General features: G+C 44.8%; 1 protein-coding gene across 1 annotated transcript in view; it reads right to left on the bottom strand.

Annotated features, from left to right (window-relative positions):
* gabbr1a (gamma-aminobutyric acid (GABA) B receptor, 1a) overlaps nt 1-23,144 on the bottom strand; it is a 53,077-nt gene extending 29,933 nt beyond the window's left edge. Inside the window, exons 1-7 of the mRNA XM_068760555.1 lie at nt 23,066-23,144; nt 22,779-22,843; nt 21,864-22,002; nt 19,851-20,036; nt 18,848-18,865; nt 10,869-11,029; nt 3,656-3,790 (exon numbers count right to left, since the gene is read on the bottom strand). Of these exons, the coding sequence (XP_068616656.1) occupies nt 3,656-3,790; nt 10,869-11,029; nt 18,848-18,865; nt 19,851-20,036; nt 21,864-22,002; nt 22,779-22,843; nt 23,066-23,144 (783 nt within the window). The remainder of the gene's footprint in view (nt 1-3,655; nt 3,791-10,868; nt 11,030-18,847; nt 18,866-19,850; nt 20,037-21,863; nt 22,003-22,778; nt 22,844-23,065) is intronic.
* Between the last annotated feature and the right edge of the window lie 3,261 nt (nt 23,145-26,405).

Raw genomic sequence — 26,405 nt, forward strand, 5'->3', positions numbered from 1 at the left:
TTGCATGCATATTTTGCCATGAAATCGCAAATTTGAAATAATGACACATTCATTCATTACCCAACCGCTTATTCCGTCATCGGGTCTCGGGCCAAGCTGGAGCCAATCCCAGCAGTCAATGGGCGAGAGGCGGGGTACACCCTGGACAAGCCGCCAGTCCATCGCAGGGCATAATGACACATTATTATGCAAAATACAAGAAACATACCTAATTATTGGTGCAAACAGTGATCATCCGTTCTTTAATTGGACCTATATAATTTGAATTTTCAGGCACAGTTCCCAAAACAGGCACACTGTGAAGAAATCAGTCAAGGAAACGGATGGCGGAATCGCCAGCCAAAAAACAGAGAACAATTAGTTTCACAGTGACAACTCGAGATGAAACCCTCGACAGGTAGCTCCTTTAAAAAGGGGCTGCCTGGCGTTCAGGGAGCCGCTACTGATAGAGGCGGCCTATCCTCCTCCTCCTCCGCAGCGCTAATCTCAGCCCCATTACCAATACAGTGTGGGGATTTTAACCACGAGGAGCAAAAGGAGGCATGATGATGGTAGATGTCAAATGTCATGTAGAATGTGGACTCTCCACTATGACAACTGCCAGTGTGGCGGAGGAAGGTAGGCGACGGCATCAAGATGATAGGAGGGAGTGAGGTGACGGCTGATCTGGGCGCGGCAGGGAAAGACAGGGAGAAAGGAGGAAAGGAGATAAAGAAAGGAGGTAAAAAACGTGAGGGATGTCGGTAACCTACGTCCACACATGCAGGCGGGCGAGATCAGGTCAACTGACAGAGGAATATATTTAATGGATACGGTTGACTTTTCTCATTTACTACAGAAAATCACATGAAACTCCCAGTTTCTGTATGGACGATATGACACCTCGCTATAAACGTGGAGACGAAGCATCTCAATTGACCCCTAGTGGCAAAGTCAAATATTTTTTCATCCTTAAAAGATATTTTCCTGTAATTAAAAAATAATAATTCACTGCTGCTAGCTTGCTTATTAGAAGCATTATATATATATATATATATATATATATAAAAAAAAATTTTTTTTTTAAGCTAGGAATGGATTTTTATTATACTTTTCGAGAGGTATAGTCAGACCAACGACCAATCAAAGTTTACCTGCATCCATTCCTGTGCCTAAAAAAATCACTAGATACTTGATGCATTATCAATAATCTGAGTAAATTTGAACGGGTAGAGCAATTTTTTTTTTTTGTCACTTTTAATTTTGTGAATGGTTTTCCAGCACTATTATCAATTTTGCATAATTAGCTTGACAGATATTCGTGAAGCTTGTTGAGCCGTTGGGTTTTGGCAGAGGTACCTGCTCTTCAGAATACCCTCCTAGTTTTTATATATATATATAAGTTTGGTTTAATTAGATGGTATAAAACGGGGTTAAAAACCATGACTGACCGTTGAAACCTGGTCATGATTAAATCGAGCCGGAGCGTGGGTATGAACTGAATACGCCTCCTCCACCTCCACGCAGTCGCTTCTGCACATACTGACACGAGCAGAACATTTTTGTGCAGTCGGGGAAGTGGAGACACATCATCCATCTTTATATATATAGAGTCAATTTATCCCTAAAATGAAGCAACTAAATTGTCTGTGCAGAAAGAGATTCATATAGCTCATTCCTGGTTTTGGGCTCCGCCGCTCCATAACAGTTCTGCACAGGAAATATGGACCCGCACAAACAGGAATGCAGTCGAAAGCAGTCAGTCTTTTAATTGCAGCGTAGCCGTGGGACAGGTGAACTTTAGAACAACCCGTGTTCAGGAACAGACATGCATGAAACAGGAATGGATGCAGGAACATTAAGATTAAATAACGTTGCAGAATTCATGAGGGAATGGGGGACAGGTGTTTTGATGCTCATGTGAAAATGAGCGATTTCCGACATGCGCTTCATAAAGACGACGCGTTTCTAATTCACAGCATGTCAAAAACATTTTCCAATTTTGAGTTTCATGAAAATTTGTCACGTGGAATTTGTGTGATCCTGCTAAGAGACAAATGGAGGAAGTAACAATTAAAAAAACTGCATTAACTTGTGGGAAAAGGGTATAATATATAATCTGTTAGTGTTTGTTAGTTGCTATTTTTTGGGGGTGAAACGACTCTTTAAAAAGCAACCACTATAAAAAAGAAAAACACCCCCCAAAAAACAGACACTTTCATCTCTTCCAAAGTAAAAGCGTAATGATTTAACTCAAGACAGAAATCTGAAGTTCAAACGAGGGGCTGAATGATTTTCCGAATGATAGCACACCAATAAACCCTCACCCGACATAAAAGCAGTGTCAGAACCACAAAGGAGCTAAAGGTTATTGTGGCAGAAATAGAACATATAGCAGCACTCTGCACCAGACAGACAAAGGTCCACATGGAAGCCTCCTAAAAACACACACACACATACATCTTGATTCTCCCGTCGGTCATTGCCTGTCTGTGGCTCGCGGTGCTTTGCTTTTACAAAAGGAGATCGGGGATCAAATTAACATTGTGGGAAGAGGAGGCGATCGAGAGTCCCTCCTTCATCAGTGTCCAGATATGGAGGTTGCTTCTCATTCCCCAGTCTTCTGCTGAGGCTGTTTGACATGCGAGGAGGCTCCTGCAGGCAGGCAGCTTACAGAAATAATTGAGTGCGGCGGTTAGGAGGTGGTGCCAGTGGTGGCATGTAGTAAAAGGGAGACAGATCCCCTCGTGTGTGGGGAGATATATAATGCTCAAGTTGAGGGAGCGAGGCGGAAAGGAAACGTGGGAGACAAAGATGCTCGAGATGGAAGGAATGAAATAAGGGCAGAAATAAAACATGTCAGCTCCGGGCAGAAAAAAGAAGGGAAGGAAAAGACAGGAAAATAGTTTTTAATGATGAGGAAATAAAAAGAGGAAGAGCAGGACTAAAAAAAAGAGGAGCGGATTCCAACCACTAGAGCCCATTGTTCTTGATGACTAATCTGTTCAATTATAGGACAAAGCTAAGAGGAAGAAGAAGAAGAGTGACAAGATATGGATCAAGAAGAAGGTAACCGATGAAAGCAGCAGGAATATTTTCAAACAGCAGCAGCAGCAGCTGATTTAGCGATCTGGGATGTATTTGTTCCTGTTACAGAACAGATTATCACGCAGCATGTGAGTTGAAGCAGCTTATTTGGTCTCGCTATTAGTGTAGCTGTCAGAGCAGGATTGTGAAGCTGTCATGTGGTGTGTAGTCACTAATTCAGATGGTGCGATATCAAATCAATAAACAAGTACAGCGTTGATTTGGGGAACATAGCATAATAATAAATGCCCATCACTTAAATGATTATCCAAAAGTATCTGCGGTTTATTTATTTTTATTTGCATTATTTTCCTGCATAAAATACGATTTTCTTTTACATTGAACTTCTGGAGGAATATTTTTACTATGATTTTAAAGCAGAATTACGGATGCTTGTTTTTGCGACAAGATGAAATGTAAGAATATCCGCAGGAAGTGAGTCACGCTGCATCTAAAAATATGTGTGTGCGTGTCCGCGTTTCAAATTTGACAAAGACGCTTTGAAAACCTCTGGAGTTAAATAACTGGGCAGTGACGAAGATGTCTTGGAAGCGTGAAACGGTCTGCTGAAACGGTAAAAGACACCCACCACTATGAGGTTCCACATGCGAGCAGCTTCAGCCACCAGCGTGGAGACGCCGCTGCAGCCGGGCATCAGGACGATCTTGATGGGCTCGGTATAAAGAAGGTCATACAGCAGCTTGGTGGCTTCTCCCGGGTCACACTGAAAGACAAAATGACAGCGCTAAATGGAAGGGCAGCTGAGCAGATGGCGTGTGGATCAATAAAGAAGAGAAATTATTTGAGGTGATCGAAGGAGGGAGAAAAGGGGAAGAGAGAAATGAAAACGATAAGGGCGAAGGAGAGAGATGGAATGAGTAGAGTGCGAGAAAAGGGAAGAAGCAAATAAGCAATGAAGTGTGGAAGACGGTCTTGAAAAAAAGAGTAGATAAAGTAAGGGGAGATGACAGAAGCAGCAGGGAACGGCAAACAGGCCAATGCAAATGTGAAAAGAAGGAGAAAGAAAAGGACAAGCAAGCAGAATGGAAAGAACAAAACAGACAAGGTCAAGATAAAGTAAAGAAAATGGCACAGAAATAGCAAGACGCAGCAAAAAAAAAGCAAATGCAAATGTGAAAAAGAAAAAAACAAGAAGAGGGAGAAAAAAAACGATGTGAAATGGATCATCAAAACACGACACGTTTTGAACAAATCGATGCATAAAAACAGAAAGTCAGGAAGAAAACAAACAAACAAACAAACAAACAAACAAACAAACGTGAGCGCGATGAGCAAAACGGATGCGTCACAAGTCACGACAATAAAGTCGCTTTCAGCCGGTTCAGGTGGCGGCAGGGTGGCTGGAATGATCCGTCACCGCTCTGTCAGCCAGATTACTGATAGGCCGTCGTCGCCACGCTGTTCACCAGACATGTCTAAGGATTCAGCACGGATATGGCTCACAAACACAAAAACACACAGGCATGTTAAGAAAAACACACACACACACACTCCAGATGAGTGTCACAAACAATCACCCCCGGGACCGATGACAGCGACGAACAATGTGGCTTCTAATTGGGACATTTATCTGAACGGCTGAACTGGCTCTTCATGGAAAAGCGGTAATCACCACTGAAGTCCCAGGAAGATATGGAATAACGGAGCTCCCGAATAAGCGATGTTTTTTTCAATTAACTCGAGATTACAATGGAATCGTGCCACAGAAAAGAGTCGCCATAATTACATGCTAAAAAATACTGTGAACCTCGACCGTGACGTCTCTAAACGGTCCATCTTCCTCGGTCGTGATTGATGTCCTTTTTATCACCGTGCCATATAAATACTCCCCCCCCCCCTCCATGGTGAAAAAAGGATGTGGGAAATCAAGGTCATGTCCTGCGTCCGATTCAGCGGGTTCTGAAGGAGGTTGGGCATCCCTGGAAATAGCGATGTGAAGTGATTATCATACTAGTTTCCTAGTTCTAGTTTTCCCATCTTTATTTTATAAAAAAGGTCATGATTTCACAACAATGCTGGACGTCCTCTACGCATCGTGAACCATGGTTTAGGTCGTTCAACGAGCAGGAACAGGAAACGATGGGTTTAAACATTTTAAACATGCTCGAGTGTTGTAGTTCTCGAGATCGTCCTTATTAAGGGTCTCCATCTCAAACTTTCTTTGTAAAGTGACATTTATCGTAGCTTGTCAGGACAATTCGGTTTTAATAAGTAGGATTGCAGAATTTGTAGAAGTGAAACAACAAATTTGCTTCGATTTAAGATTTGTTTCATAAACAACATAGCAGAATTTTGTTGTTGTTGTTGTTGTTGCAAGCTTAATGACAAAAAGATGCTGGTCATTTTGTTTTTTTGTGATTTTTCCATGGGTCTCAACCTCCAAATGTCTTGGTCTTGTCTCGGTCTCGACGCTCTTAGATTGTCGCTCAGACTTCCTGTCTCCTGTGTGTTTCCCTCCGCTGTGATTGGCTGCCCTGCCCCGCCCTGATTGCCTTCGCCTGTGTCTCGTTTTGATTGCTCGGTTTAGAACCAACTCTGCCTTCTCCTTGAGGCCATCATTACCCGCTCCGGACTTCTCATCTGTTTTAACCCTTGCCTGGAGGTGCTTTTGCTTATTGAATGCCTGAGCTGTATCTAAGCCGAGTCAGTTAGTTTGTATTTGGGTCCCAGTTTTCCTCATGTGAAAAATGTATTTTATTCATGACCAGGAGAAAAGGTTTAGCCAACTTTAGCCGACGTCACATTTCCCACAATTCTCTTGTCTGGCCCGCCATTGTCGAGGTCAGCGGGACATGAATAACAGCGAGAGCTCGCCGTAAGAATAACGGCTAGCAAATACAACAGCATGCCTCAGTCAATAACACCGAGAAACTACACAGTGTCTGAAGGCATGAGCGCCTGTCCTGATATCACATCATGACATCATTTATTATTTAGTCATTAAGCAAAGTGCTTGTGGATGAGAAGAATCCCAAGCTTCCGAGAGTCGGACAGCTAACAGACCGTTTGTGTCTGCCTGGGTGAAGGACACTGGACTTACAGAAATATTATCCGTCTTGTGTGTGTGAGGATAATTTGGTTGTAGCTTGAAGTCATGCTTTTTCCATACAACTCCAGTCTGCATTCATTTTTTTTTAGGACACAGGATGGCGAGACTTGCAAAATGTAGAACGGAATCGTGTCTAAAGCCAATGCAGCACATTTTAAATGATCTCAACAAAAAAATAATGACAATCATAAACATATAAAAGGCTGATATCTACAATGCAAAGCAACGTAAAAAAAAAAAAAAAAGGGAGTTACCTCTCTCCCTTCAGTGTGATCTGGCAGTCCGGGGAGGCGGCACAACTTTAAAAAACGAAATTCATCGCAAGAGTCCAAAGACCAAAAATAGCTGATGCACAACAGTAAGACGGTGTAACGGTGTATTTTAACACACAGCCACCAAGAGCAGGACAGCAGAGGAGACACTAGGAACGCCGTCTTCCACACCGTTCATCGCCAACTCAAACAAGGATTCTCATTATTCCATGGGAAATCGTCCTACTTGGAACAATTTCACTTTTGGAGCACACGGCTGTAAAATTGCTCCCCGAGTCTCCATGCACTGATGACCGTTTCCAATTCGCTGGGTTAAAACAGTATCGACTTGGAACACAGCTTGATAGGAAACATCTCGTACCGCCTGACATCACAGATCCTTCATGCAAAAATCACTCCATTGTCTTATTTCTCATAAAACAGACGGCTGCCTTATCTTTGTGTTGAGGAGAGGATATTTTTTAAAAGACTCCCTTCTCTTGTTGAGAGGCGGCCCGTCAGCTGTCTGGTGTTCACAGGGTTAAATATATTCTGAAAGATGTAAAATATTCATCATCAACTTGAAATTTCCATCCATAACACAGCTTTTAATAATGTTTTATTATTTTCAGACCTTTTTCCACGTTTGTGTATAACATTATAAAAAACCTTGACTCTGACCTTCTGCAGGTTATTTATGTATTTTTGGCGGGCTAAAGAGCTTGTTTGTGTTTTAGTTTTCTGCATATTTTCTTGCCGTCAAACATAAATATTGGAACAAAACCGACAACAGTTCAGAAGGCCAAGCATTAAAAATAAGACTAAAGCAGGCTCGGCTGAAGAGCTTCCGTTTCAATGGAACCCGCATCAAGATTAAGTTTTTTTTTCCCTTTATCAGCCAGTAAGAAATAAATATCTATATTGGCTTCATTGGCATCATGTTTTACAAGATGTGCTTAAAGACAAACTCATTTGCATAAGATTAGGATGGAAAGGTAAAAAATAATAATATATAGGAACCACTCCACCACATGGTTGATGCATGAAGAATTAGTTGAATATGAAACAGTTTTAAAAGTTAAGCTCGGCACAAATGCAATTCTAGAAGAAAAAAATATATATATATATTTTATTTTATTTTTTAAATCACCAAATATCACAAGGCTATTTGATGAGTTCAAACCAAGTGTCATGAAAACAATTTACAAACTATCTTAGGGGAGGGATAACAGCTGAAAAGATATAATACTGTTTTGTTTCCGCGGTGAATCAACGTCGAATCCGATCACAAGTGCTAAATACCCTTAGAAGCCTTAAAATAATCCCTGCATAAAATAAAGTCTCCATCTGGCTTTAGTATGCAAGGGGTCAAAATTAAACTAAAATGGCAAGATCACAGAGCAGGATGCTCCGACACTCGTTTTCCCCCAATCAGAACCTTTAAGAACAAACAGCTGAGGAAAAAGCAACAGCTTGAACACAAAGTCACTCCTTTTCTCATTTATTTCTTTAAGCGTAGGAAATGACGCGTGCGCCATCGGGAGGGGAACGCGGTGCAGCGAGAGGTGAAAAAGCACCGCGTCTCCCTTATGAGAAAGAAAACAGGGGGTGTTGGCAGGTACGCAATAAAGGCTGAGGAATCTCTGCTGCTATTCTTAGAGGTGTGTCTGCTGCAACCCTCCGGGGGTCATCACCATTCGATTTTGGCTGCTCTTGGCTCGTGAGTGCGCCTGGGTTGATGACACACAAAAATACATCTATCAACACACACACACACACACAGAGGCAGTGTGCACGCAGTCGTAAAATGCAATCTCGCAGCCGCACGTACACGACGCATCGCCGTCGTCTCCGTCGTGGTCGTCGGTGCTGAAATTCCCAGAGCCAATATCAGTATTGACATTAATATGCCGATGTAGCCTTTGAGAGAACCTTTAAAGGAAAGCAAAGATAGCTGCTCGCCATAATGCACCCTCTAATTAAACTCCAGATTGAACAATATAAAGAGGACGTGAAGATGGGACGAGACAGACAGAGATGCCTCGAGTCTCAGAGTCTCCTAATTTCCTCATAATTCCGCCCGCCCCCCCCCCCCCACAGTGGGCTGGAGTGGCACTGGACACGTGTAGGAACCAGTGATGAATACCGGTTGTGTCACAGCAGATGAAATTAAAATAAAAAGGAGCGGAAGTGGAGGGGAAGCACTTTGTTTCACCATTTCTCTGCTTCTCCACCGTCTCCGCTCCGTCGGTGTTAATAATTGATCAAAGTTTGCAGTCTCGGCTTTGATATATCCATGGCAACGGCCTGCGCGGGAGAAGTGTGCGTCTGCAAAAAACTGTGTGGTGCATGTGTGTGTGTGTGTGTGTGTGTGTGTGTGTGTGTGAGTAGACATCAGCAGGCTGTAAATAGTCTGATACCATCACCAGAATAGCCCGAGAAACAAGCTGCTCTGCTACCACGGGGTGTATCTGCGTCCATTAGGGGGACAGGCTGCGATTAAGTGTTGAGACTCATGAGTAATGCGTGATGTTGAACAAACGGAGGCCGCTTGATGCGCTCCAGCCTAAAGCTCGCAAACTAGCCTGCGTTTGTGTAAGCGCCTCCAGCACCTGTTGGCTAACGGTGACACGTGGCTCCGACCGGAACCCCGAAGACGGAGTAAAAGTTCCTCATCGTGATGAATTCAGGTGAAGAGAGGCTGGGGGGGGGGGGGGGGGGGGGTGATTTACGCTCCTCCAGCCTCGATCTGGAGATGCAAACAAACAAACGTCCAGTAATCACATTCATCGTAATCTCACAGTCAAACACGGAGTCGGAGATTTGTTCTTCGGGCAAATTCAAATGGAGAGTGAGGATGAATATCTGGGAGGGGGCACAATAGCTAATTAATCCCCCCCCCCCTCCTTGTAATTACTTCCCTGCCTCTCACAAGGTAATATCCTCATTACTATTCCAAGCCAGGTGAGGAATGTTTGCAATCAGAAGGTAAAGAGAACTCGTTCAGCACCCCAGATCAGGAGCAACAAATCCCTCCTCGACTTATTCAGGGAATTAACCAGCCTCACTCACACAAATGTTAGACCCCCCCCCCCCACCCCCCCATCTTTGAGCCGTCCTATTCAAAAGGATCTGCATCTATTTCTCCAGCCCGAGGCGCCAGCGACTCTTGAAGCACGAGGAGCGACGCTTCCCAAGCCCTCGGAAATCTGTTCACGCGATTGCTTCATTTTTGTGTTTATGGCAGCTACATCTGCAGCTGCCTGCTTCACTACACTCGGAATCAGACGTGCGCACACACACAAACACACACACACACACTTGATCTGTTCAGCATTTGATTGCATGCAACAAGGTGTGTGAACAGAATGGGAATAAGCATCGACTCCGCACAGATCCACACACACATATTTTCACAGAGCTGAAGCCTTATTTGTTTCTGTGGTTTTCTTCAAGAGTAGCTGTGTTGCCATGCCAACTCTCCCTTTCCCTCTCTCGCTCTCTCTCTCTCCCTCTCTCTCTGTCTGTCCCTCCTCTGCTATTCTATTTACCAGGATTCCAATGCAGAGCCATGTACACCAATCAGAATAAAGCTCATATCCAGTCCCAGTCTCTCCGGGCATCCGTCCCACGGCGTGATTGATGGTGACCCTCGGGAGAGGAGCGGAGACGGAGGGGGGGCGACGGAGGGGGGGTACCCAGTAATTGTTTCATGCTTTTCCATTTGTTGCATTGTGAAGAAAAATGGCTCCGTTTGGCGGGGGGGGGGGGGCTTTCAGGATAAGAATTAAGCCTTGCAGCAACAAGGTGCAAACTATTATTACTATAATAAAGAATAAGCTTTTTGATTAAGGTCCATGTCTGGTGTGGAGGTGGGTGGTAAACTAGGGCAGCGAGGGGGGTGGGGGGGTGGAAGCAGTTGGGGAAGGGGGGGGGGCGGATATTGGCTTTACAGTGGCTGATAATACTGACATTTTAAAATATCACCATGATTAATGATTGATGAGCAACAAGCAGGAGGTGTTTGTTCACTTAGCACAAATCAGTCACCTACTGGCGTGGCGTGGCGTGGCGTGGCAGCCCCCCCCCCCCCCCCCCCCACCCCCCACGCCCCCAGGTACAGTCAAAGAGAGGACCTGATGGTGATCAGCGGGGTGACCTTCTACGAAAACTACTCTCTGAAATTTACTTCCAGATGCTTCCAAAAGGAAGCAATCTGGCAAAAGTGAAATTAAACAAGCCCGACATCAACCTGGAATAAAAATAAATAAAAATAAAAATAAAAATAAAAGATGCAGGTCCACAAAGTCAGAAAATCATCAGCAGGACGCGTCACCGCAGCGATGGCGTGGACGTGGAAATGACAGAACAGGGTAAGTTACCCCCTCGTGGAAATTTAAGAGGCAGGTCATTCCAGTGACACCCCGCACGCACACGCACACGCGCGCACACCCCGCACCGCCCCCTCCCCACGCACTCACCATGCTGTCGTAGTGGATCAGCTCCAGCTCGTAGTCGGGCAGGATGTCGCTCCTGTTGTTCACCAGGTCCAGCGCCATCTGCGCGGAGGGCATGCACGCCTGCCCGCCGGGCCAGCCCCCGCTCATGGGGAACAGCGCTCCGATGTACAGCTTCTTCTTCCCTGCGGAGGGCCGCGGCCAGAGCAGAAGGAGCGCGATGAGAGACGCGCGGAGGAGCGTCGGGCAGCCGCGGGCCGTGCGCCGGAGCCGCGGAGGGCTCCGGCCAATCACCGGCATTGTTCAAGGTGAGCCGAACAAGTTCGGATCCGGCGCCGCAACCGAATCAAAGTTCTGCGCGGATGAGTCAAACACGTGTTCCGGTTCCGTCGGGAGATTCGGGTTGTGCGTGGATCCGTTGCTGTTGCTTGAAATCAATGCGAGTGATTACCGGATTGGATTATTGAAAACAAATAGTCTGCGTGGAACTGAGCTGCGTGCGTGGCTGAATGTTCCGGTGGCATGCTGGAACAGAGGCAAACGCAGTTCACGATCACGCGTGGACGCGGCGCCGGTCGCCTCGAGATGCTCATCAGTCAAGTGTCAAACGTCACTTTCCTTGTCATTCCACGCGCACAATCTAGACCGACGCGTCGCTCGCCTTTCCACGCGCACAATCTAGACCGACGCGTCGCCTTTCCCTTGCGATCTATCAGAGATATTGAACAGCGCGTCCTCCTAACGGGCTTTTACGCAAAAAAGGGAGGCGCGATTCAGACGCTGGGAGTCCGCGCGCAGAAACGCGTCAAGCGGGTCAAACGCGCGTGGATCGGGAGCTGCAGCTAGAAACACGACCGGAGGATGAGAAGAAGGTTAAAGGAACGGAAACGGGAGGCTATGCGCCCCCCCCACCCCGCCCCTCCCACCCGCGTTAACGCAACCGTATTCCAACAGATGAAGCGATTTGCCGAGGAATCGGAGTCGCGCCAGAGCTCTGCGTCTGATCCACTGCAGCACCGGCTGCTTGAGTGTGTGAGAGAGGGATGGAGAGAGAGAGAGAGAGAGAGAGAGGGGGGTGGACAGAGAGAGGGATGGAGAGGAATGAGAGGTTGGAGGGGGCTCTGGGAAAAATCCTCCTCAAAGATTTTCTAATGAGTTCCACGCACGACGAGCTCAAGTTAAACACTCCATCCATTCCACGGGAGTCACGCAACCTCTTTCCGTGGCGTTTTTCTCTTGTACGTTTGCCGTCTTATTCCCACCATGAACTCGCTGCAGCTGCGGACTGACGCGATTGGCTATCCGCGCGTCCGCAATAGATTTGTGATCAATGCATCTGCATAAATTAGTATATATTTACTTTACTCTTGGATGTTAGTCTTTTGTATAAGTCAAGGCTGAAAGAAAATCAGTGTCCAAGTATCAGGTATGAGAAATTAATCAATACTGATTCGTATTGCTTGGTAATAACAATCACGTGACGCTGTTCCGCCGTTGTGAATTATATTACTCATATTGGACATTTCTTAATGGACCAGAACAAAACAAAAGGAAAGAAAGGCAGGGCTAGATCACACTGATGATCAATAGTTCATTAAGAGACGAAGAACTAACTTTGTTATATTCCATCTAATCATCTGTTGGATGCACTGTGTACTTGTACTTGTACTTGTGTACCTTTGCACATTGAAGCCTTTGGCACCTGATTATAGAGTACTTCATGGGGAGGGGGCTTCCTTTGACTTAGCTCAGTGTCCGAGGTCTGTCTGTTTCTCCTTACATTTCTGTCCACTTTGTCTCTAATGAAGACAAACCGGTGAGAACACACGTCTTTGTTTAATCTATTTATTATTAATAAAGGCTGTAAATCAAACGGCTGCTTCACTTTTCCCTGGAAAGGTTGTTCCATTCATTGAGAGGAACCCCGGAGTCAGCTGCATGCTGCTGGAGGACGCATGGAGCCTCCGCTAAATGAGATGCATCGCTAAATATCAGCTCGGTGAATAATCGGCGAGTCAATCCATTTTTCAACATGACCCACGACCCCGGCAGGAGGCCGACGCCACAGTGGATCTACAGGAAGCGCTTATAGCTGCTATCGTTTATATGCTTCGCAGAGCTGATAAATAGCCCCAAAGATTCTGTGATTTTTGCAGAGGCTGAAAAAAAGAGGTCAAAGTTGGACCGACTCGGTGCGGGCATTGATGTTTCTGTTTGCTCTTCAGTTGCTTTCGGCTTGTTTGTTTGTTGGTCTGTCTGTTAGCAGCATGGCTAAAAAGATTTAGGACATATTTCGTAAAGGCTACGGTGCCGGTCCAGGTGAGTTCGCTTGTGATCTGGATCCAGAATGAACATTCAGACTGACATGGAGGCAACCGCTAGAAAGTACTTCCATCACAGCAGTAAGTATATACTTCGTTATGTTAAACGTCATGATTAAATGTGTTGAATTTGATATAAAGAGCTCCATGTATTTAAATGTTCTTATTTGAATATTTGTCTTTAAGACATGTCCCCAGTGGAATCGTGTTGAACAATATTGGCTATAACTTATGGAATTTGGGTGTTTTTAATTGTACATATGCTGACAGAATTAGAGGGAAATTAATCCCACAATACTTCAAAACGTTACACAAACTTTTTGTTCTATATTACAAAATTAAAATGTCATATTTTTTATCAAACCTTTTTGATGTAAAAACAAAACCAAAACTATTGTATATATTTTTTTACTGTTTTTAATTAAACCAAATCAAATGAGCAGGAGATTCCACCTTAATATAGATAGAAAACTTAAAGCATCAGAAACAGTTTTATAGTGTATCCTGAGGGGTAAATAAATGTCTGCACCAAATAACATGGAACAGCTTTGACAAAATAAAAAACTTAACCCACTTGTGATGCCAAAGAAAAACTCTGGGGGGGGGGGGGGGTGTAAAATCGGACATATTCATTCTCCGTAGATTATGAGTGTCTTTGCAGGATTTGAAGACAGTTGGCACCAAAGCGTTGTGTCCCACATACGGAACGCCGTCCCGTCCCTAGAGCTGGCACTACTGCTAAAAACAACCAATCCACGCCGAGGACCCCCCCCCCCCCTGCATTTATTTATATGCTGCTTCAACAACGGTTGCACGTGACCTAGGCATTTGAGAAACCTTCCATCTCAACAAGGAGAGTCTTAATCCAGATACCCATTGACCTGCTAATCAATACCTCTGTGCTCGCAGGGCTAATCCGCGCCAGCAGTCGTGCTGCCAATCCATACATCCATTTAATTCCAGCCTCTCCTCCATGGCCAAGTCTGCAAAATGTCGCAGAAGCTGCTCTGAGAGATCAGCGAAACACTTGGGGAGCAGAAACACTCGTGGCTTAATTGAATTCGCCGTCATCTGAGCGGTGGAAATGAGCTTCTGTAGCTGCAGCTCTGACCCACAAGCTCACAAACAGAGTCACGCCTGGAGGTCAAGATAAAGCTAAATCAATACTTGTGTGTCCAAACAGCGTTTAAGTTGATCGATTAGTTAATATTCACGATAAACAAAGTCATTGCCGCGCCAACACGACATTTTTTCATGCGGCTGCACTCTATTCTGAATTATTGGCAAAGCTTTCGTTCCATTTAGGATCATCATTTTCCAGTTGGTGTTAAAAGTTCTCTTTGAAAATTACTTATTGCAGCGATTGAGAAGAAGCCCATTATTTCTCCAGTCTAAATTAAAAAAAAAAAAAAAACTCTGTAGTTGTGTGATGGAATACGACTATTATATAACCCTGGCTCATTACCCAAATCTCATTATCTGGATATCTCCATGTAGCAGAGCGCTACTGAGCTGCTAACAAGCCCTCACAGGCGGAGGTGAGCGCAGTGATCGTGTGCTGACATTTGCCTTCCACTTCCACCTCCCTCCCCATGCCCGCCGTGACCCATCCGACGCACTATCAATTATTCACCGGTGAACTTTGTGTGCTGTTCCGCTCCATAAGCCTGCAGCTAGCCAACGCAGGCAGGATGCACCGGCATGGGCCTGCACGGTGTTAACAATCCCCTCAGCGGTGGCGCTGCATGGAAATGATGCAACGGCGACATGAGGGGTGTAACATGTTGCCGAAGCGTTTTAATGAGGGCATTGTACTGTGTGTATTTGTGTGTCTGCGGTTTGCACTCCGGGTATCCTGGAGGATAATGACCTGTTTCTCCCCCTGACAGATGCATTTGTGGGGGAAATACTCTTTTCACCTGATGTTTCACCTGCAGATCACAATTTTACCTCCACCAACGAGACCTGGAAGGAGATTTGTGATCGCCCACGTTCGTGCATGTCCTCGGAAACGTGTCCCACTAAAGATGTCGATGGTGTGCAGGGTTGGGGGGGGGGGGTCGCCTCCCCCGAGGAAGCGTTTGTTAAATATGTGACGTTCATCTGCGTACAGATACAGAATCTGCATGATTTGGTTCCGCAAACGGAGCCATAGTGAATCACGCAGCTCAATCCCCCTCTATTGTGATTTACACCAAAAATAATGACACTACGTTTATTTTATTAATGTTTTTGAATTCCTTAACCATGAACACAAACCTTTAGCAATTGGATTTGCATTGATATCATTATTAGTTTAGAAGTTATTCACTAAAAGCACACTTTCAGTGATGGCAGTTTCTTCTGGATCTAGATCCAGAACTTTTGAAGATACAACTAATCCATTTGTCCACGACTAATTCAGCAGCGTCTTGGTAAAGGCCAGCAGAAGCAGAACCTCCTTGGTGGAGGGTAATAAAAATAAACTGTTCCACCTTTGATGTACATTTTGGATCCAGAATTGGATCTAGATCATAATCCAGATGTGTGAAATCAAACTACTGCCATATACCTGTGTCAAGGTGCGGTAACAGAGAGGGGCGGAGCGACATTGACACCGATATGCAGAAAATGACAAGAATCCTGATAACTCACCGACTACTGATGATAAATATTAGTTTCCACGATTGAGAAAGTTCATCATGTTATGCCATGAATAAGGCAGCATCACCATGGCGATATCAGATAGTGTGCTATAATATAGTTGATTAATAATGATGGCGCAGGTGTGAATTCTCAAAGTGTTCAGAAAGAGATCCAGCTTCGGTTCAAATAATTATCTCTGTGGATATTCTGTCTTTTAAGCTTCGTGAGCTTCCGTCTTTTGGACTGATGGTTCCATGCGAGCGTTTCTATTACGGCTTTATGGAAATGATGATTTATGGCAGTAGAAAATGTCGGCCAGTGTTGCAGGAGAGTTATCGATCGCCGTGCACAGAGAGCGTCTCCAACATCAATGCAGCATTATTCAATCATTGGTCCAGCAGCAGCACGTTTGGAGCTCGGTCTAGTTATGAATACAGATTTTATAGAACATCTTTACCCATTTCACTATCAGGATGTTTTACCTGCACTCTTCGGAATTCATCCGCTTCCTAAAAACTCCTGACGGCTAAATGAACAGGTGAGGAGCGTGAACTCCGGAGGTCAGTCGTTCCCACCTGTCACAGCGCGGCCCTAATCCCGGCGACACAGCCCATCTTTTAAAGGATTGTGTGTTATTTTTAATCCAATCCAATGAAAAGAGCAAAACCAAAGATGAATTTATGCACACAAAACAACATGACCCATATCGTCCATCCTGTACGTTCCTCCCTGAATGACTTTTTGTGAGCTTTGACTGTAAACACACGTTGTTTGTTTTGAGTCAATCCCATTTCCCGCTGCTGTAAAGACTCACGAGTGCACCAGATATTTTAATGCACCACTGAAATTAGTTTCCAACAAGAGCAATTCTTATTCCTGAGCAACATTTACCAGCAATCATCTGAAATGAATTTATTTTTAAAAAATGGAACCAGAAAGATTAAAATCTACCTGCATGCTTTTCTTTCTTTTTTACACACATGCATGGACTGAATTTTTTTTATTAAAATATGAAGATAGGTCTTGGTCTAATTTAGATCCCATAAAATTCCAGAATGAGATTAGGAAAAAATATTAAATGTTAACATTAAAACCCCATTTATGAATTAAAAAAACAGTTTAAAATATCAACTCTGACTCACTTTTACTTTTCATTGTTGGTGTAGAAAGGTACCAACAACAATCTAGAACATTTTGGTGATGATCCAGATCACCATGTGGACGGTGTAGATCCAGTTATGAGGGGAATGAGCTGCTTGGCGGAGGTCTGTGCGCTCCCGAGTGCTTTGCTAGTAGATTTAGCAAAGAAAGATTTTATTCTTCTTTAATGTCTTCAATCCCTGCTAGTGCAATTATCTTAATGTCTTATTGGAGACATACACGTGTTAAATTAGATTGCAAACTGAGTTGTAATGTTTATTTTCACTGTGTGGACATAGTTTTGTGATACTTAGATGAAACTGAAACTTGATGCAATCCCACTCACTCTCTCTCTCTCTCACACACACACACACACACACACACACACACACACGCACGGTAGCGCAGAACCAGACAGGAGCAGGGTATTAACCTTTCTCCCGCTGAGGAGGAAGTTAGTGGGTGGTGATGGCACATGGATTGGAGAGAGAAAGTAGAGCCAGGAGGAGGTCAGTATTGTGACAGTAGATGGAAATTTCTATTTGAGGAAACAGAGTTCTCTGCTGCTTTGTTAATTATGCGCGTGTCAAATCTGCTCATGGCATTTGCAAAAGTTTTTTTTTTTAAATCATAAACTTCTCGGACTTCTTGCATAAAACTATATCTCAGGTTTAGTGCGTACGCAGACACAGGCGTCGGTGTATGAACAGCGTTCGGCTTATGCTAGGGCAGAACAGTTCGATGATTAATTCATTATTGCGATGCTGTAGTGTTTGTCGAAAGGGCACGATTCGATTTCTGGCTGATTCCTGCTGTTGTGGCATAACTCTGCAGGAGGACGGTCCATCCTGCAACAGCAGCAAATTTATTCAGGATCTTTGCCAGGGATCAAATAAAATGGCTGGACGAGTGGATGTATTTTTCATGTCTAAGCTCAGTGGTTCATTTTCAGAGTGACCTGCTGCAACCGCAAAGCAATACGTTAAATGCATCTGAATATATGGCCCGGCTAAGTGCACAGAACATCATATACCTCCATGGTGACGACCACAGCGCTAGTCTTTTTCTGCTATTGAGCATGTCTTGTTGAAAATCCTTCATAGTCTTTTTCGAGGGAAGGATCATAGCGAAAACAATTAGCAAACTAATAGGAATACACAAATTCATTAAAAGTTTGTAATTAAAATGAGCTGAAGACAGTTTGGATGAGTTGAACATGCTACCTTATTAAGGAGCAAATGAAATGTTCTTAATCTTCTCTTTCGGCCCTTTGATTCATGACAGAAGGATTTGCTCAATACTCACAGATTGTGTTTATTTTTTTAATGTCATGGACTGGAGATGAACTGGAGGGAACGCAGTCGGGCCTGTAATACGCACGTGTTCTAATAATAGATATGAAATTCATTCATTTAACCAACAACTTCAAATGCAATTAAATGCACAATCATGTTCCTGACAGCAGAAAAAAAAGTCAAATAGTTCTGAGTTAGTTACTCTTCTCTTGGGAACAACCTTTTCCCCCAGTTCAGTTTCAGTCCCGTTAGTGTTTGACTGCTGCCCTCTTGTGGCGACGGTTAATATTACACCTGCAGCGCACTAATTCAAATATAGTGTGAAACAGAATTGAATTAAAAGATGTCCATGTGCACAGATCAACAGTGACACGAGTTTAAAGCTCAGCCTGAAGATAAAAATAAATATGTAAAAATACATTTTATTTTATGTTTTTTTTATAATATAATTTGTAATATATGATATAATGTTTGAAAATCTATTTCCATCACTGCAAGTGTACGGTATATGTTAGTATAACCTGTGTATTTGTATATCCATGATAAAATTATATATATATTTTTAAACGAACTTGATTAACTATCGAAAGGCTGCAGGAATTTATGAATTAAAAATTCTTACCTGTATAGTTTCGATCATCTTTGGCCGAAAAAACACAAAAGGGGAGAGAGAAACAAAAGTTGATTAAAAATAGTGGAAATAGAATCGTTACTAGAAGGTATAGTTCATTCACTGCAGCATTTAATGTTAAATTTAATGATAAATCCTGACGTTTCTAAACCTTTCTAGTGTACGGTATACAGTAAATCATATTATTCCCGTCCACTAGGTGGCAGTAACAGAACATATCCAGAGAAAGGCCAGGTATCGGATGCTGAGGAGTGGCTGCCTCGGTATCATGTAATCTTTTAACTTACTGGCATGTTTTACAATATATGGTAAACATTGGATCACATGTACACAGTTCAGGTTCCATTTAAAAGTCTTACAGTAACATTAAACATTCATTCTAAAAAAATTACAAAGAGTTATTTTCAAGTATGAACAAATTAAACATTTACACATTTTATTTTTTCATTGCAACTACAAGTAGGTCATTTTCAGTCTCCAGGTCCTACGCTGCAAATAATTCCTTCACTCACCCATTTCAATACCATCATTCCCATAGCAACTTTATCGGTTGCCATGCCAACCCCACTGATAACCAGTTGGCAGTCTCCTTTCATTCAGTTTGTGGTTTCATTTTCTTAGCTTTAACCATCATTTATTTCTGCTCATTCGGACAAATCTCCCCACAGAGCAGCCGGGACGGCTCCAGGACGGCAGCGATTTGACTATTGATCCTTTCAGCATACGGGACATCAGATTCTCTCTTTAAATCAGCTCTACCTGCCTGTGCCAGTGGTTCACACTGCCCACTGTGGATTCCACTCTGAGTGCTTATTGGCTTGGAAATGTGCTTCAGCTTTGGGACACCAGGTGTTTAATAAAGCTCAATAAAGCTTAATATCTCAATTTATATGTGTAGATTTATGTCATTTAAGAAGTAGATAAATAACAAACAATACCCCACCGACTTCTTAATTCCACTGGAAGCTTAATGTAAAGCGTCGCGGACACTCACAGAGGCAGGTCGGTTTGGGCGCGTCCCACTTGCCCAGTTTGGTGCAATGGCTGATGTTTCTGCCCTCCAGGATGAAGCCGGCGTGGCAGCTGTAATGGAGCCCCGTCCCCTCCACCGGCGGCCCGGGGGGCCTCGCCATCACGCGGCCGTTCTCCAGGGACGTCCAGACCCGAGGGCACAGCAGCACTGGAAGCACACGGGAACAAAAGGTAAAACTCCGAGGAGCTGCAGTCACGCAAACACGAGGAAGTAAAATGACTGGCTTTTATCTCACTGGAGGTTTGGAGTTTTATCCTTATTGTCCTGCATTTTAGTTTTCATTCTACACATTTTCAGCTTTCGCTCTTCTTATTTCCATTCGCCAGCCGAAATTAAGTCTTTACAAGGTTTTTATCGTCCACATATTAGCAAACAGTTGCATATTCAAAGCACAAAATGTAGAAGAGCGTGACACACGACTTCCTGTTACCACTAAACACGCTTTAGGAAACGTGAGGATGTTGGTCCGACAGGGCTGCAAGCAGTTCACATGTTAAACAGCACATCACGTCATGCTAGTTAAACGTGCTGTTTGAGTTTTTATTTTGTAAAACCTTTATTAAAACCTTTACGATGGCCACATTGGTGCATTCATGTGGTTTTGGATAATCAGAATAATGAGCGTCACCTCAAGTGAAGGATGGAAACAATGGTTTGTTTGATGGTTAGAAAATATTCTCACATTTTCAGCATCAACTTGTGCAACTTTCAGTTTCTGTCCAGGTTAAAGGGGCATTGATCGATCAGAAATCCCCATTCTGTTGGGACAGCTTGTTAGAATGTTCGGTTTTCTAAATCACGTCGGTTGTTTTGATGAAAGAGAAGTGCTGTCAATGCACACAACACAAACACACAAAGTCTAAAGGCAGAGTTCACATTTTAATGACTGATATTGGCACAGCGTTTTTCCATCTTGACCTCAGGAGCGTAAATATATACATTTGGCCCAGATTTGTGAGTCCAGCTTGCTATAAATGCAGCCTCCTGTCAAAAATGGCCCAGCTCTTGATTTCATTTGTTTTAGCTGCTGCGTTTGTTAAATGTTCTTCCAGTGTGTGAGCACAAAACAAATCTCCAATCTGCACATTGCAGCTTGCACGCTTATATAAGCAGGAGAAAACAATGAGAGTAATGTCCTCTTGGGACGACCAAATTCACTGTTAAACGTGGAAGAAACAGATATATGTGAGGGATTAGATTGAATTGCTGACTTTATTCCCAGTATTTGCAGAGACGCTCTACATTCACCTCTCGCTGCCCGTTGAAAGACAACGTTTCCAGGAATCATTTCTACAGATACCAGATTAATGAAGGTGGAAGCAGCTAATATTCTCTATTCTTTTATATTATACTATTATACGTGTTATCATAGGGACAAAAGAGAAAGTTCTGAAATGCCTTCCAGAGTTTTATAATTGGATTTAACCCTTTTGTTAGTACCAAACTTTACTGCTCTGGTTCACAGGGCACACCAGGATGTTCAGTGAAGAAGCTCTACAAACCCACTGTGGGGCAAATGGCAGACAGACGCAGGGACCGGTGAGGATAATGGAGCGTTCTAATCATCTCATCGGGAAACTAAAAATAGAGACGCTACACCGTTCTCAGAGTGTATCCCTCTGCCAGCTTCACGTTCCCCCTGATTTTATAATAATAGCGCGACAGACTGACCCTCGCTATGTGAAAACCCACCTGTAGAACTCAGAATCGGATTGGATCCTCTGAAGAAGAATATTATTTGCTCATTTTTCTGCAGGATCTTTATCAGAAACAGGAACGTCAAACTGAATCGGTACAATTTAACCTCCGAACTGATCTCATGGCATCTCTATGTTATTATTTAGAATCTCACAGGAGTGAAGCTTCAGTAAAACCCGATGAATTTACAGCTTCGGTTTCATGTTGGTGAATCAGACATAACATCAGTAAAGGCAGGATGGACAGGATAAAAAGGAGGAGCAGATTTGGACTTACGGCATCTGCTGTGCTGCGCTATGTCCGTCCACGTGCCGTCGGGCAAGCACTTCCTGACCTTGGGTCCCACGATGACCCGGTTTCCCCTGCAGATGTACTCGATCTCGTAGTCCACAGGTAGGATCTGCACACTGCGGATCTGGAAGTGAAGCGTCACAGAAGTGTGAGCGATACGCTCTTCCTCGCTGGCAGAGGGAGCGTCTTCATTCCGGCTCGGCGCGGACGACTCCGCCGCCGTATGGCTGCGACAGTAAAGCTCTGACAGGAGGAGGAAACCGACGGGCTGTCACTTTGAATTAAAAAAGTCTCTCTTCTGTCATGCTGCGTTGTGTGGACCTGTGCGAGCACAAACAGCGCCGCAGTCGGATTTCAGGGTTGTTGTTTTTTTTTAAGCCTTGTTCCACTTTAAAACTTCAGAAAACTCTCCTGCGTATGAATTGTTTTTTTCTTTCTAAAACCCGAGAAGTCGTAAAAGAGATTCCAGGATATGGCGAAACAAGAATCCTTGTCGTGGTTGTCGAGGAGTGTGAGGGGGGCACTTATCCCTCAGAAGAAACCCCCGGAATATGCTGCTGTTCCTGAACAACAATGTATGAACGAGGGAAAGAAAGCGTCAGTGACTATCCGAGGAAACGAACTCTGGTCCGTTTTAAAGCGGACCAAACAGCCCGGTGTGAAAGCGACCTAAACATAAACGTAGGACAATCATTTTTGGTGTAAATCACAACACAGAGAGACCGAGGTGCTTGGGGGAGGTCTGCGCTCTCAGAGTGCTTTTCTAGTTTCACATTTATTCCAGCGGCGCCGACGGCGTTCGGTGTCTGACGCACCCAGTTTATGGGTATCAGTTCAGTCTCCCAGAAACTGTGGAATTCTGTCATTTAGATTCAGCCCACTAACGGCACCCCCCTGTACCTGTTCTTGTGTCAGACCTCTGTAGCGGATCCCCCCATCCCTGGGAGGCCGGATGATGGCACAGCCTAAGAGAACAAGAGAAGAGGACGAAGGATGAAGAGCCAGATTATTGTAGATCTGTTCCAGAAACATGATATATCGTCACTTTAACTGCAGCTTCCTTCCATGGCACAGATGATAGTGTCCATTCTGATCACTTTAACAATCCCTGTGGAGTTACTTCTGTCCATTAAGACGTAGTCATAAACACACACACACACACACACACACAGAGAGAGAGAAATTACCTCCAGATGATGAATTATGTATGGCCACAACAAAAGATGGAAGAGCAGAGAGAACAATCAGAAGCAGTAGCTGTGCCATCGCTGGATCTGAGAGAAGGAAAGGAGACAAGAAGAAAAGCGGGTTACTGAGGAACTCTTACAGTGTTAATACTCCACATTCTTACTCCGGATACATCTTTGGTCCCACTGCTGCCGTTCCTTCTAAAAACGGATGCATCGTTTTTCTTCTGGCGAAAGAGAAAGATTCCCTTTTTAGGCTGTGCAGAGCGAGGACAAGCCGGGAGACGAGTCCACGTCTCTTCCTCTACTTCTATTTGTATTTGCAGCTCAAGCAGCCCGGTGCTTGGTCGAGAGCCAGCTCGGCTTCGTTTCAAAGACCCCCCCCCCCAGTATAGAAGGCCTCAGCTGAGGTTTCGATGCCGGACATCACTTGAGGACATTTAGCAGACTTTGCATAGGTTCCCTTTGGAGACATCATTCACAATCATGTGTGTCAAATCTGAGTCGTCGTCGCCCGTCCCCCAATATCAACATATATACCAAACTACTGCGTTTACTTGAATCTGCTTAACGGGAATGGTTTTCTGTCCCGTCTTTTTGCGATGAACCCACAGGCCACTTCGTCACGCCGACTGCCTAATGTGCAGATTCCATGAGTTCACAGTGATTCTGCCATAAAGCAGAAAATGTCAAAAGTCCCTCGAGCCACAGCATCGAGCGCTGGCTGGAAAGGACACACACACACACACACACACACACACACTGAATCAACTATAAACACACAATATAGCTGCTCATTTGCAGTTTTGAATCAGAAGTACAGCTTTATTAGGCTGTCACGCATGCACAATCATAATCCATACAATTTATGAGGCAGTAAAGAGATGGAGGATGTGTGTGTGGGGGGGGGGGGGGGGGTTGAAGGGGGTATAACAAAGCACCACAGTGAGGGAGACAGATGGCTGGCTCGTGGAAGACAGACAAACTCTGCTGGATACTTCATTCGCATTATCCAGTTTATTTTTAGAGTTCAGCGACAAGAAGTATGCAGGAGGCAGACACCACCAGAGAGAGTGTGTGTGCGTGTGTGTGTGTGTGTGTGTGTGTGTGTGTGTGTGCAGGGGAGGCAGCGGAGAGAAGAAGGGGTTAAAAAAAAGAGGGGCGACCCAGCAGGAGTCATTAATATCAGCGATCCGGATAAAAGCAAAGCAGAAAACCTCCAAGCAGCGCAGAGGCAGATCTCACTCCATCAGGCTGCAGAAGCGCTGAGCAGACGGGGGGGGGGGGGGGGGGGGGGGGGTGATGGTCGGGGGGGTCAACTAGCCTCCAGCTCCACGGACACAGCAGCGCCTCCTCCGCTCCACGACGTTACAAGCGCACCTGCGTCCGACCCCACTGTCGCGCCGACACTCCCCACTTCCCCGCGTGTGATTAACGCGATGAAAACAGACGAGCACCGGACGCGTCCGCGCCGGGGGGGGGGGGGGGGGGCACACGCACGCACGCACGCACGCACGCACCCGGACACGGAGGCTGTGTTTTTTGCGCACGGCTGAGCGTGAACCATCGAGACGCGAGTGTCACCGTAAGGCTGCCACCAACCGTAGGCTGCCGGTAGTTGCTGGTGATGATGATGATGATGATGAGGATGAGGATGATGGCCCCCGCATAGTGGAAGGCCGAGCGTGTTGACGAGCCACCGTAAGATCACGGAAAGTAGCGTCCGGAATCAGATGTCATCCGGTTAAACCGGCTGCGCGCTGCGCGCTGCGTAAAAAGACGGTGGAAACGAGCCTCGTCTCGCTCTGGAGGAATTCAACCCGAAACGGATCCGGCCTGCGTGGCCTTTGCGCAGGAGACGAGCCGCGAACCGACGTCCTAATGGATTATTCCACGCGCGAAATGAGACATTTTCTTTGTATTTAATGTCTTCCAACACGAGCTACAGCAATGGTAGCACCGACCCCCCCCCCCGACCCCCCCTCAAGCAAAGCTGTAGCAGGTGTACTTACTATCAGCCGGGATGACAGTCCGTCCTCCGGATGAGACCCGCCAGGGAGGATGCGCGCGTCGGATTATTTGGTAAAAACACGCATCTTTGCAGCGATTTTATGGCTATAATAATAATAATAATAATAATATAAACGCGCGCGCGGACCCGCTCGTAAAACAGAACGTTACGTAAACAGAATCTCCTGTTTCCTCCGCGTATCGCGGCAGAGATGAGAAATGACCCCAAAAAAAGAAGCCCATACAAAACTGATAATGCACTATGTACAAACGCGTCCTCACCGACGACGAAGCGCCGATTCACCACGCCCCCCCCCTACTATCCTGGGCTAATACGCGACGTCATGATGGAGACGCGCCGTGCGTAACAGTCCGTCTCCCCCTCCTCCTCCGAGAGGAGACGGGCTCGCGTTAAATCACGTTAAATCACGCGAGGAAGGTTCTGGGTTCGTGATCAATTGATGGGTTTGATTTCTCTGTGAATAATTATGAATTAGGATAGGACTCGCACCCGGGAGGGGGCGCTGACGAGGCGCTGCGGCATCAACGTGATTCCCTTCATCTTTTCCTCTGAAGCCCCGTGGAGATCAACGAAGCAGCATCCGGTCTGTTCTAGAACGCCTCCCTCCATTCTCTGCTCCTCTCTATTCTGAGATCAGCATCCGGCTGGTATTTATAAACCTGCTGAATAATTGAAATAAGGCGGGGGGGGGGGGGACCTCACCGCCTCGTCATCCCCTTCCCTGCATCCTCACATCCCACTTTGCTTCCTTAAACATTTTATTTTTTACAGTAAGACCTGCAATGTTATCAAATAAACAAGAATCACAAATACTTACGATCCGTTTTATTGATTCGATGCATTCATTGTAAAACAGATCCAGTTAGGGGTGGGGGGGGACACAATAATGATTTAAATACAACCTGCGCTCATCTGTACAACAAAGCAACAACTGTACATGTCGATATCTCTCCAGCTTTGTAATAATTACACACATTTACAAGTGACTCCGTTGTTCTCGTCGACTTTGACCAAGTACGATATCGCAAAAGAAAACGTTAATCCAGACATTTGTTCGTTAAACGGTCCTAAAGCGAACTGGCGGCTTTACGACAAAGAGCTAACTCGTGCTAAATCCGTTCGTCGTTCCGTGTAAAAGGCTTCAAATGACAAACCTTCAAAAGTAATCCAGTTCTACAAATGTAAACAATATACAAATAATACCAACTTGAGACGGCGTTTCCATCGTAAGACTGCAGCATATTGACGACAACAACAACAACAAGGACTCGGCTTCATTATGTTTCGTTGTGACAGTTGAAGCACGCC

The sequence above is a fragment of the Brachionichthys hirsutus genome, chromosome 3 (assembly GCF_040956055.1).
Source record: "Brachionichthys hirsutus isolate HB-005 chromosome 3, CSIRO-AGI_Bhir_v1, whole genome shotgun sequence".
NCBI lineage: Eukaryota > Metazoa > Chordata > Actinopteri > Lophiiformes > Brachionichthyidae > Brachionichthys > Brachionichthys hirsutus.